Source organism: Sus scrofa, chromosome 3, assembly GCF_054392235.1.
Source record: "Sus scrofa isolate SSC_HxYL_T2T_F1_AM1 chromosome 3, Sscrofa_HxYL_maternal_Yorkshire_Landrace_v2.0, whole genome shotgun sequence".
Classification (NCBI taxonomy): Eukaryota; Metazoa; Chordata; class Mammalia; order Artiodactyla; family Suidae; genus Sus; species Sus scrofa.
Genome location: NC_139385.1, coordinates 46,158,262 through 46,169,750, shown reverse-complemented (window position 1 = coordinate 46,169,750; position 11,489 = coordinate 46,158,262). Strand labels below are relative to the sequence as shown.

At 51.7% G+C, this 11,489-nt stretch overlaps 1 protein-coding gene across 6 annotated transcripts; it reads right to left on the bottom strand.

The window, feature by feature from the left end:
- Window positions 1-1,087: 1,087 nt before the first annotated feature.
- RNPS1 (RNA binding protein with serine rich domain 1) lies at window positions 1,088-11,374 on the bottom strand. 6 transcript variants are annotated; one of them, XR_014841043.1, is made up of 8 exons: window positions 11,315-11,374; window positions 7,989-8,176; window positions 7,589-7,744; window positions 6,202-6,393; window positions 5,900-6,002; window positions 3,372-5,604; window positions 2,405-2,950; window positions 1,088-1,926 (listed from the first exon to the last, which is right to left on the bottom strand). XR_014841043.1 is itself a non-coding variant. In XM_013987838.3 (8 exons), the coding sequence occupies exons 2-8, from the start codon at window positions 8,057-8,059 to the stop codon at window positions 1,827-1,829; spliced, it is 918 nt and encodes a 305-aa protein (XP_013843292.1). In that variant the 5' UTR covers window positions 8,060-8,176; window positions 10,487-11,374; the 3' UTR covers window positions 1,088-1,826. The 6 variants fall into 6 exon arrangements, 3 of the variants coding, with proteins under 3 accessions (XP_013843292.1, XP_003481147.1, XP_003481146.1); XR_014841044.1 differs by having other exon boundaries at window positions 2,405-2,857; window positions 4,613-5,604; XR_014841045.1 differs by having other exon boundaries at window positions 2,405-2,857; window positions 5,117-5,604.
- Between the last annotated feature and the right edge of the window lie 115 nt (window positions 11,375-11,489).

The window sequence follows — 11,489 nt, the reverse complement described above, 5'->3', positions numbered from 1 at the left end:
GGGCGGGCCGGGCGCAACCAAGGTCACCGTCGGGGCCAGCGGGGAAGCGGGCCAAAGGTGGCCAGTACTTCACCTTCACCCATAGCCGCGGGCAACTGCGTTAGCTGCCGAGAGGGCTGCGAGCTGAAGGGGTTCTAAGGGGGTTTGGGAACCCTGGCGAGCTGCCTTCTAGATTCAGGGGTCACAGCTGAAGCAACCAGATCACACCCACAGACGTGGGCACTGGAAGGGTGCTAACGGGGAGCTTAGAGTCGTAGTGCGCACTCCGGCCTGTGGGTGGCAGCTACAGCTGGTAGTTTAGCCACAGGCATGGGGGGGGGGGGGATCATAGCCTGATGACCAAGAATGGACCATGCACAAAACAGCAAGTGAACAAAACGTGGGCAGCACACAAGTGAGGCTGGGGACAAGAGGCATCCGCACACTGCCGGCAGGCCCCCAATGCTCCTCCACAAGAAAGGGAAGCCGAGTGAGCTCCTGTCGGGGCTACAGAAATGAATCTGACTAGTATCCATGAGGATGCGGGTTTGATCCTTGGCCTTGCTCAGTGGGTCAGTGATCCAGCATTAGCTGTGAACTGTGGTGTAGGCTGCATATGCGGCTCGGGCCTTGCGTTGCTGTGGCGTAGGCCAGTTGCTACATCTCCGATCGGACCCTTAGTCTGGGAAGCTTCACATGCTGTGGGTGCAGCCCTAAAAAGCAAAGCAAAAAAAAAAAAAAAAAAAAAAAGTAACCCCACCGTTTTATTTGCTTGACCCTATAAGGCGGAGACGAGGGAGGGATGGCTAGCCTGTGTGCACTGTTCTGACCAGTTTAACGCTGGCCACGGTGGTGCATGACTGGGGGGCTTTGTTCTGGAACCTCCTGAGCACTTTCAGTTCTTCCTGTGGAACAAACCGGTCTACAATGTGTGCCTACGGAGCAGCCCAACACCCCTGTGTTTTCCTGGTTGAGAGGTCTTCAAGTGTGACTTTGGAGATGAAACCAAGAGTTTTCAGGTACCCATGTGTTTTTAATTCCCTCCAACTGAAGCTACCGTCTTTGGGGCCAAGGGATGGGAAGGAGGCAGTGATCCTGATGCTTGAGCTGCACACTATTCAAGGTTTATTCAACACAGCCCTTTTACTCTACACAACAAAGTACAAACACAACATTATCTAAAATGCTACAAAGTTACAAAACTCAAAACAGAAAATTTGTAGTACTGACTGTACAATAAAAGCCAAAAAAGCAATGTACACGTTGGTTGCCAAGGTATCCTGCATCGCCGTCAGGAATACCAACACAAGCACTTTCCGTGGTGACCTGCTACGACCAGACACTTTCATTTCGGAGAAAGACATGGGCTGTGTGTGCACGCACACACGAGAATATATGTAAAAACCATTCTGGGCAGGTAAGAGAGGGTATTTGATCCTAGAGGTCAGAGAGGATTCAAGTAGGGGGGAGGCCAGACTAACAGCAACGGCAGCTGCATAAAAGCACATCCTTTCCTGAGGGACCCTGTAAGCCAACAGGTTAGGGCATGACTAGGCCACCAGACTGGCCCCGGGTCAACCAGGGAATGGAAAAAACGTGCTCCCAGGCTGGGGCTGTGCCACTACCTGGCGCCCCCTGCTCATCCCTGCTGGCTCTGCCACTAAACTGACTCCCAGGAACTAGAAACGTGGGATCTTTCTAGCCAGAAAACCATCTTTCCAGGCACATCCCCAAGCCTGCCCCTGAGTGAGAGCCTTCGTTCCTACCCATCCCCCTTTGGCTAGACAACTGATGAAAGTGAGCTGGATGGGACATAAGTCTCAGGGGCAGAGCTTCCGTGGCTCCGCTTATCGGGAGGAGTTGGAGCTGGAGCGGCTCCTGTGGCGGCGGCGGCCAGGGGAGCGGGATCGTCGGCGCACAGGGGACCTGCGCCTGGGGGACCGCGACCTGTGGGAAAAGGAGAAACCACATCAGCCACAAGCACACAGGCCAAGGAGCAGCTCTGAATTTAGGATGGCAGGGAACGCAGCCCCGCTCAGAGCAACTCTATACAATTTCATAGTCCAGCACCAAGTCAGGACAGCTCCCTCCGGGTGACACTGACAGCACCCCTAGGAGAGAAAGGAAGGTTCTGGAGACCAAAGGCACAAGCGGCAGGCTTCCTAGAGAGGTAGGCTGAACGCGGGCCTCTCCGCTGCTCCTCTGTTCCTTCCGGTTTTCTCACGGAGCAGGGGGAGGGTCACCCCCAGCCCCAGTTCCTCTATCAGGCAGCTGCTCTTCCTTTTCTCAGCTGGAAAGAACACGATGGACCCCGGGAGCCACAGATGCTGCGTTCCCCACGGAGGTCCCCAAACCACTGCCCTCCGTATTAAAGAAATAAACCAAAACTGACCCTCGTCAGTCCTCAGAGACAACAGCGACTTACCTTCTCCTCATCCGTGGGGGTGACCTGCGCCACATAGGAGGTGGTGGCAGCATTCTCCTGGGAGGGCTGAATCGCCTGGGGGGTGGCCTAGGCCAGGGGGCCAGCACGGCAGTGGCAGTGATCTCCTGGCCATCGATTTGTCCTGTTAAAGAAAAGATAAAACCACAAAATATCTAACAAGCACCTACCCTGGGCAAGGCTCAATGCCAAATGTGAGCAAGAAGGACAGAAGTGGGGGGACGAGGGCAAACGGTTTCATCAAGAAAACAAGGAGGGACTCTGTTGATGCACTGCGTGCTTCCTGGGGAGCGCTATCCAAGTCACACCTAGAGATGCGCAAGCTGGAACATGCCAAGGGAGAGGGCGGAACATGCCAAGGGAGAGTTAGAAACTCAACTTGCTTTTTTTCGGTCTTTTCTAGGGCCGCACCCATGGCATGTGAAGGTTCCCAGGCTAGGGGTCGAATCGGGGCTATAGCTGCCGGCCTACACCACAGCCACAGCCACACTGGATCCTTAACCCACTGAGAGAGGCCAGGGATCAAACCTGCATCCTCATGGATGCTAGTCAGATTTGGTTTTGCTGAGCCATGGCGGAAACTCCTCAATTTCCTTCTAAAGAGCAATGGGAAGGGGGCAGGCAAGGAGTGGGGAGACCTATCAGGGGGCTTGGGCAGGAGTGCTGGGGGTGAAATGTGGAAACCTGAGGGTTAACTGGGATGTACAATTTCCAGAACTTGGGTGAAAGATGATCACCACTAGGTTTCTGGATGACCTATGATCTCCTGAGGGGTGGGCCTGAGAGGAAGGGACTTCCTGGGAGGGCAGGTTCAGGAGATGTCAACGTTTATCAAGAGTCTGGAAATAGGAATTCCCTTGTGGCTCAGTGCTAACGAAACTGACTAGTATCCATGAGGACAAGGGTTCGATCCCTGGCCTCACCCAGTGGGTTAAGGATACGGCAGGGCATTGAGATGTGGTGAAGGTCGAAGATGTGGCTTGGATCCCTTGTTGCTGTGGCTGTGGTGTAGGTCGGCAGCTACAGCTCTAGTTCGACCCCTAGCCTGGGAACTTCCATATGTCAGGGGTGCGGCGCGCGCGCACACGCACACACACTCTCTGGAAACAGTGCCTCAGGGAGATGAGTCTGTGTACAGCCAGGACTAAACCACATGCATGAACAAAAAGAACAGTAAGGGAGGCAGCTCTGAATGGAGGCCCAAGGAACCCTGCAGGGCCTCAGGGAGAGAACGAGCAAAGGAAACCAGCAGAGGCCCCAGAATCCCATGGGAGCCTGCACCCTGACCTCACACTCCACAACTCAGTCCAGGAACTGCTCATGCATGGGACAAGCACAGCCCCTTATGCCCCCGAAGGGTGGAGAGCTCTTTCTATCCTCTCAGGCCTACTTTCAACTTCTGAGGTACTAAGGAGAGAACGCAGGAGCCTGGACCGATGTTCAGGATACTTAAACGCAGCCTCTGGCAGCTCCTGGCCCCTGGCCAAAAGCCTGTCCAAATCAGGGATCTCACAGGTGCTGACTATGCAACAGCAGAGACAAAGCCATCCCCTGGCCAGGTAGGTGCCAGTGAAGGCCAAGCCCTTCCACTTTCTTTCTGGAGACAGCATGCAGCCATTCTGTTCAGTGGTGCACAGCACAATATGAGGACACGAAAAACCCTGCCAGAGCTGAAGACAATACGGAATGTTCATAATCACACACATCCTGAACGTGTCCAGGTCTCCTGAAGCGAGAGCTCTGACTCAGTCAAACACAGACTGAATCTCTAAAACAGGTGTGACTCACAAGGTCAGGAGCCGAGGCACAGAGGGATGGACCGCAGCTCAGGCTCAATGCCCAGCACACTCTAGCGAGACTTAAGCAGATCAAAAGAGGGAGCACCTAAGTTTGTGGTATACAAACTCTACCAGAGCCCAAGGGCAATCACCCAAAAAACTGCCAGGCTACCTATCAAGTGTCTAACAGCCTCTGAGGGATTTAGACTCTCCTGTCCCTTGGCCTGGCAGCCCACATGGCACTGCGGGCAATCCCGGGCCGTCAGCTCCAATGGCCTGGGTTACAGCAGCAGCGAGCTGGGCAGAGACAAATCCCACATTCCTTAAAACGCCAACTTGAAGACAAAATGAAAATGGGCAATCTGAAATGAGGCACAAGTGTTCAAATGTCATTAAATTACTGTCCCAATACAAAGTGGCTTTAAATGTCATAAATAATTAAGACACAAGATCTTGGGAAATGGGTAAAATATGCGAATTCAGCAAAATTATTCTAAAAATGCTGAAATGTTAGCAAAACAGAAATTGAGTCAAAGAGGATTGGGGGGGGGGAGTTCCCATTATGGCTCAGTGGAAATGAATCTGACTAGTATTCCTGAGGACACAGATTTGACCCCTGGCTTTACTAGTTAGTTAAGGATCCTGAGATGCAGTGGCTGTGGTGTAGGCCAGCAGCTGTAGCTCTGATTTGACCACTAGCCTGGGAACCCCCACATGCCCTGGGTGTGACCCTAAAAAGCCAAAAAAGGGTGGGGAGGGTGAGAAAACATTCCTGGAGTTCCCCTGTGGTGCAGTGGGTTAAGGTCCTGGTATTGTCGCTGTAGCAGCTTGGTTGCTGCTGTGGCACAGGTTTGATCCCCACCCCAGGAACTTCTACACACTGGAGGAATGGAGGCAAAAAAGAAAAGATTCCCACATAAAAACCATGCTTCATTACAGTCATGATGTTTATACTGAACAAAACAAAAACCTTCATTTCACCCATATGCTCTTAAGGTATTGAAATGTTCTTAAAAGGCTACTGTAGTCATTATTTCATGAATTTTTCCCCAAAAGAATAACACTCCATAAAATATGTTTCTGGTAAACACAAACCCACGAGGGAGAACTGGAATTTTGAAAGAGCCCCAGGGAGTCTCACATTCAGCCAGGCTGGACGTCGGTTCTCACCACACTAGGTGCGACAGGTCCTGGTCTTGGACGGGGGACAGAGAAGGCAGGTCAGAGGAGAGCTGACAGGGCTTACTCACCTCCGTCCATGTGCTTCAGTGCCTTCTCGGCTTCATCTGGATTCTCGAACTCCACGTAGGCGTAGCCCTTCGAGAGATGAGGGTGCATCCTTTCCACAGGCATGTCGATCATCTTAATCTTGCCGTAGGTGGAGAATATCTCCATGATGTGATCCTGGGAGAAAGAAGGTCACTCGAGGGCCCACCTGCCAGGCACTGTGAGTCAGAGAAGGCGCCACAGTGACCACAGCCTCGCACCCGGGGGTAAACCTCCCAGAGGCACGTCACGTCTGTATCCCATCCAAGGGAATCAACCAGCGCTGCCTGAGTCACGCGCCATGCAGCCAGCCCCTCGAAACGCGACAGGTCAAGTTCCCCTTCTGGCAGAGGCCCCCTTCTCCAGTTTCCCACTTAAAAACTTTGCAAGTAACACAGCCCACTGTCCACTGGACAGAAGCAGGATTCCTCACCTTGGTCACGTTCCTGGTGAGCCTCCCGATGTGCACTTTGGTGGGTTTAGGGGAAGGGCTCCGCCGCTTCCTCTCCTTTTCATCTCTTTTGGGCGGTTTGGACCTGATGGAAAAAATAAAACATCAGCAACAATCTGTGACATCAAGCTTTTAGTGGGGATGTTAACGGCTCGTGTGACAGCGTTCTACCGGTTCATGCACATTGTCCCTGGCCCAGACTTCTGATTACTAAGGCAAGAAGATTCCTTTTTTGCTCTACTTTAATCATTCACAAGCTCCAGGCTGGAAGGGAGCTAGCTCACTTGGAACGGGAACGCCGCCTGTTGTCGTGTCTGCGCCGAGAAGGACTCGGAGAGCCAGAGGAACTGCTGGAGCTGGAGCTGCGGGATGTGCTGGAACTTCCTGAGCGGCTCGATGCCGAAGACGAGCTGGAGCCACTGCTGGAGCCCGTGCTGGTGCTGGAGCCTGAGCTGGAGGTAGAGCTGGACCGAGACCTGAGGGCGAGAGGGAGGGGCCCCGACAACGGTGGTGGAAGAGCAAGAGCAACTCCCCACAGCACCGTCAAGCAGGTCTGGCTCTGGAGAGGAGACCTCTGCCCATGTATTTTCAAGCGTCCCCGGAGGGGAAACATTGACACTCCCCTTCCCCGCCCTCAGCAGGGACAGAAAACAGCATGCGGATTGTGCAGTGACAGGAAAGGAAGAGCGAGCCCCTCTCTACCCACACAGAAGCCACGCCTGTAAAGGAGGCCGGCAAGTCAGAAGCACCAATTCAGCCTGGAAACCAGCTACTGACTCTGGCTGGGTTTCAATGGATGGAAAAGACTCCCTAGGCTGGGGAATCTGATCACAACCCCAAATCAAAAGCACTTGAGGGAGTTCCCGTCATGGCGCGGTGGTTAACGAATCTGACTAGGAACCATGAGGTTGCAGGTTCAGTCCCTGCCCTTGCTCAGTGGGTTAGCGATCCGGCGTTGCCTTGAGCTGTGGTGTAGGTTGCAGACGCGGCTCGGATCCCGCGTTGCTGTGGCTCTGGCGTAGGCCAGCGGCTGCAGCTCCAACTGGACGCCTAGCCTGGGAACCTCCACATGCCGCGGGAGCGGCCCAAGAAATAGCAACAACAACAACAACAAAAGACAAAAAGACAAAAAAAAAAAAGCACTTGAGAGATGAACCATGCCCCTAGTCACCCCATTCCCTAACATCGCCAAGAAAGGAAAAAAAAAAAAAAAAAAAATCCCAACACCATTTTCTATATATAATCAGGTTTGCCACAAATCAGGGTCTCCATTAATAACCCGAGTGTCCTCTCTAACATAATTAACGCACTCTAAGTGCGGCGGAGGGAGAAGGATGGACTGGGAGCTTGGGGTCAGTAGATGCAAACTATGACATTTACAATGGACAGACAATAAGGTCTTACTGGACAGCACAGGGAACCATATCCAGCCTCTTGGGAGAGACCAGGATGGAAAATGATACCAGAAAGGCAATACATATATACATATATGGGACTGGGTCGCTTTGCTGTACAGCAAAAATTGGCACACCACTGTAAATCAACTAGACTTTAAGGAAAAAAAAAAAAAAGAGAGAAAGAGACAAGAGTGCCCTCTGGGCTCTTTGGGCAGGAAGAGAGACACGGCTGCGGAAGCGAGGCCCTGGCAGTGCTCTAACCCACCAGCCCCACCTGGTGCTGCTGCTACCACTGGAAGCGCTGCGCCTCTTCCGAGTTTTATCCCTGCCACGGTCCTTCTCGCTCGACTCCTTGGTGGCCCCTTTATCTTTAGAGCGGTCCTTGGACTTTTCCTCAGAGCGGTCTTTGCGTTTGGTAGGAGAAGGAGCCCTGGACGGTGAGGAAGAGCGTGAGACTGCAGGCCCTGGTGACTGGACCCTGAAGCAACAGCACCACCCGAAAGGGGATCCAAAGGGCTACAGAAATCCCAGGCAATCACAGAGCACAATGATCTGTGGCTTAGGACACTTGCATGTAAAATGCAAGACATTTCCAAGTTCCCCCTTTCTCACGGTCCCTAGCAACGAGTACCCCCAAAGTAGCACTAGAAAAATCTGACAGAAGGAAGGATTACCTAGTGCTGGACTTTTTATTATTTTCTTTGACTCCTAGCAAGCTCTTCTTTTTCACTCCTGATAAATCCATTCTCCCCTTCTGAGGTGTTCAAAGCAGCAATGGCGGCCTCACTTATCTGAACTCTCACTTCTAACTTGAGTCTGAGAAACGATCCCTAATCGATTGCAATTTACGCCAAAGTGCAGCCTAATAACAAGACAAAAGGATTTACAGGGTTAATTGGCAACAAATCGACTTGGCGGTCAAAAGCCAGGCACAGCAGAAGGCAGCAAGGAACACAGTAAGCAGCAAGCATCTACAGAGCCAGGAACAACACCTCTGGGATGGCCGGGCACCATTTCCTTGGGGAGGGTCCCACTCCCGCAGGAGGCACTGGTGGAACCTCAGCTTGTGGTTTCTCAAGGACACGGTGGTGGTGTCCTGTTATTTCACAGGTGGTACAATACCCGTTTTTCTTTCACAAGTTTGCTGTCGAGCCCTACAGTCCTTTAAAATACCACAGCATCACATTTGCATGCAGAACAGAGAAAATCCACTGACAGGAGTAGATCTCGTCTCATTGCTATGACCTTTGTAAAATACAGTGTGTATGATATGACTGGAAACAAAAGCCCTTTCAAAAGTACCAACATCAAAACATTTAATACTGGGAGTTCCTGTCGTGGCTCAGTGGTTAACGAATCCAACTAGGAACTGTGAGGTTGCGGGTTCAATCCCTAGCCTCGCTCAGTGGGTTAAGGATCTGGCGTTGCCTCGAGTCAGCTGGTAGCTGCAGCTCCGATCCGGGCCCTAGCCAGGGAACTTTCATATGCCCCAAGTGCTGCCCTAAAAAACAAACAAACAAACAAACAAAAAAAACCACAAAAAAATCCCCCCAAACAAACCAGCAACAACCACCCCCAACATTTAATACTCAGTGCGAACAAGTGAAATGTCCCCTCTGAACAGTTAAAAAGCATGAGAACAATACATTAAAAAGCAGTCGTTGCAAATATTAAAGATGCATATGCACATGGAAATGTTATGGAGAGGTATACCCGAGACAAAATAAGATGGATGACATAAAGCAAATACAGCAAAGATGTAAATTGTAGACTCTAGGTGGCCCCGGTTATGTGGCTATTTACTGTACAAAAGTTTCCCAACTTTTCTGTGTGTTCACATTTTTTCAAAAATAAAATTGGAGGGAAACAAGCAGACACTGGAATTGACGCAGTTATTGTAAGTGATGGTTCAGCAAAAGGCCTGGACTGCAGTATGTACTCAGTAAATGATCATTAGTAAATACCGTTCAAGAACCAACTACCAGTTCATTGTGGGTCCCGTTTCCTGGGGACTGTTGCCTTTTGTGGTTCCAGTCAAGTTTTGTAGGATTTGCTTGAGTTCTAAGCAGAGATCTTAGGATGTTAGCTTCTACTACTTCCACCTCACCTTCCCCGACAGCCTGTAAGTCACCTGGACGGACACAGCCGACTAATTTGGAGCCTGTTCCTAAGTCTGCAGTGGTGCCAAAATGTTGGATAATCACTGACTCAAGAGTGTCCAGCTTTGGACAATCAAAGAGAATACAAAAGAGAACATCACCTTTGTTGCTCTTTTCCAGGGCTACAGTCTTTTAAAATGCTCAGTCTTAAAATAATACGGTACAGGAGATGTGGACCAGGCAAGCTGGGATAAGTCAGTCCTCAGACACTCATTGAGTCTAACTCAATGGTTAAGAGTGTGGAGTCAGCCTGCTCGGCTTTCGTTCAGAGCTTTGTTGTGTGACCTTGGATAAATCACCTAACCTTTCTAGCCTCAATTTTTCATCAGTCTACGCCTCATAGTTATCAAAGACATAAATCAAACTGACCCATAAAAGAAACTTGGCACCTACTTAAGGCTCAATAAACCTCAGCTAATTTCAGAAGAAAGGCGCTGGAGGCTCTTTCCCCATAAAAACTCCTGACTCTAAATAAAAGTCGCACACAACCTCTGAATGCTCAAGAGAGGATCACCAAGAGCAGTCTGGTCCAACAGAAAGAGTACCCTAACATTTTGCTAACAGGCACGTTTGCAAAAAGTACAAAAGAAACAGATGTAGTTAACTTTTAGTAATGTATTTATCTGACACCCTATACCCCAAATATTATCTTTTCACCAATCAGTATCCAAGTGTGTTAACAAAATATCTACGCCTCCCCATACCAAGTCTTTTAAACACCCCCCTTTGGGCTGGGTATGTTTCAAGTGCCTAATATCCACACGTGGCCAATTACTGAACCAACCTTACTGAACAGATGACAGAGTGCAGATTGCTGGGCCCCACCCCAGGCCTAAAGATCTGCCCTAATGTACTTTGTAAATAAAAATCTAGCAAGTTATTCTTAAAACTCTGGAAAGTTAAGAACCACAGAGTACGTAAACGCTTCGCTGGGCGAGGCCTAGGTGGTAGAAAGCAATGGTTGACGTTCTCTGTTTACACAAGTTCAGGTAACAGCACAGGACTCTGGTTACCTCCCCCATCCTCCGGAAAGTTGCGCAGTCCAACAGCCAGAGAGAGGAGAGAACAACTAGTTAAATCTCGAGTAGCTACCGTTTCAGGTCGTATCTTCAGAGCCCCTTCCCCGCTGAACAGTACGTTTTAGGCATATTCATGCGAAATTACAAAGGCAAAAAGCCACATCTCTTCTCCACTGATATTTAACCTTCCCGTACCCTCCCTCCTGGGGCAAGCCGGGAAACAGAGCTCCAAGGCATTAAGGGCCATATCCCCAAAGATGGGCACCGAGAACGGCACACAGGAGTCCGACAAATGTTCGTGGATTCCATGTTTAAAGCAAGATCTTCAAAAGGAAGGTCAGACGGTCACCCAGGGCACCCCACAAAGCAACTCTGCACCCACCGGCCCCGGGCCCAACGCGACCTCGCCGCCCCCTGTCCGCGTAGACTCACAACTCCCCACTCCAGGCGCCGGGCCGCGAGAGCTTCCAGGGCAGGGCCTGACGTTGCGGGCCTGGGTCTCCTGCCCGGCGAGAGGACCCTGAGGGTGGAGGCCGAGTTCCCGGCTGCTCCGAATTCCGCGGGCCTCCCTGGGCCCGCCGCAGAGAAGACGAAGCGAGGGCGCCCTTCCGCCCGCCGCAGCCCCGACCACTTCCGGGCCGCGGCCTCGGCGCCTCCTACTCAGCTCTCCTCTGGCCACTCTTTCTTCTTAAGAACTACACCGCGCCGCTAGGCCGCCGTTGCCACCGCGGGGCCGGGGAGAGGGCCGGCTTCACGATGCACCCCGCCGACCTTGGCGAGCGGCCCCCGAAGCTCGGATGGGGTCGGATTCCCGCAACTTACATCTTCCCGCCGCCGAGACCTCCTCCCGCTTTCCTCAGCCGCCGAGGCCGGCGCCGCTCTGGCGTCAGGATTAGGGAGCGGGAAGGCGCCGTCGTCCGGCGCGCAGCGATGACGTAGAGCGCCTCAGCCAATGAGCGCGAGCAAGGAGAATGTTAAAGAGCCAAGGTCGTGTGTA

Bases quoted from the DNA above. Each gene is read 5' to 3' on its own strand.
- RNPS1 (XM_013987838.3), bottom strand. From the start codon at position 8,059: ATGGATTTATCAGGAGTGAAAAAGAAGAGCTTGCTAGGAGTCAAAGAA. The intron at 7,745-7,988 runs GTAATCCTTCCT...CTCACCGTCCAG, and splicing joins AATAAAAAGTCCAGCACTAG to GGCTCCTTCTCCTACCAAAC. The intron at 6,394-7,588 runs GTGGGGCTGGTG...TCTCGCCCTCAG, and splicing joins AGTGGTAGCAGCAGCACCAG to GTCTCGGTCCAGCTCTACCT.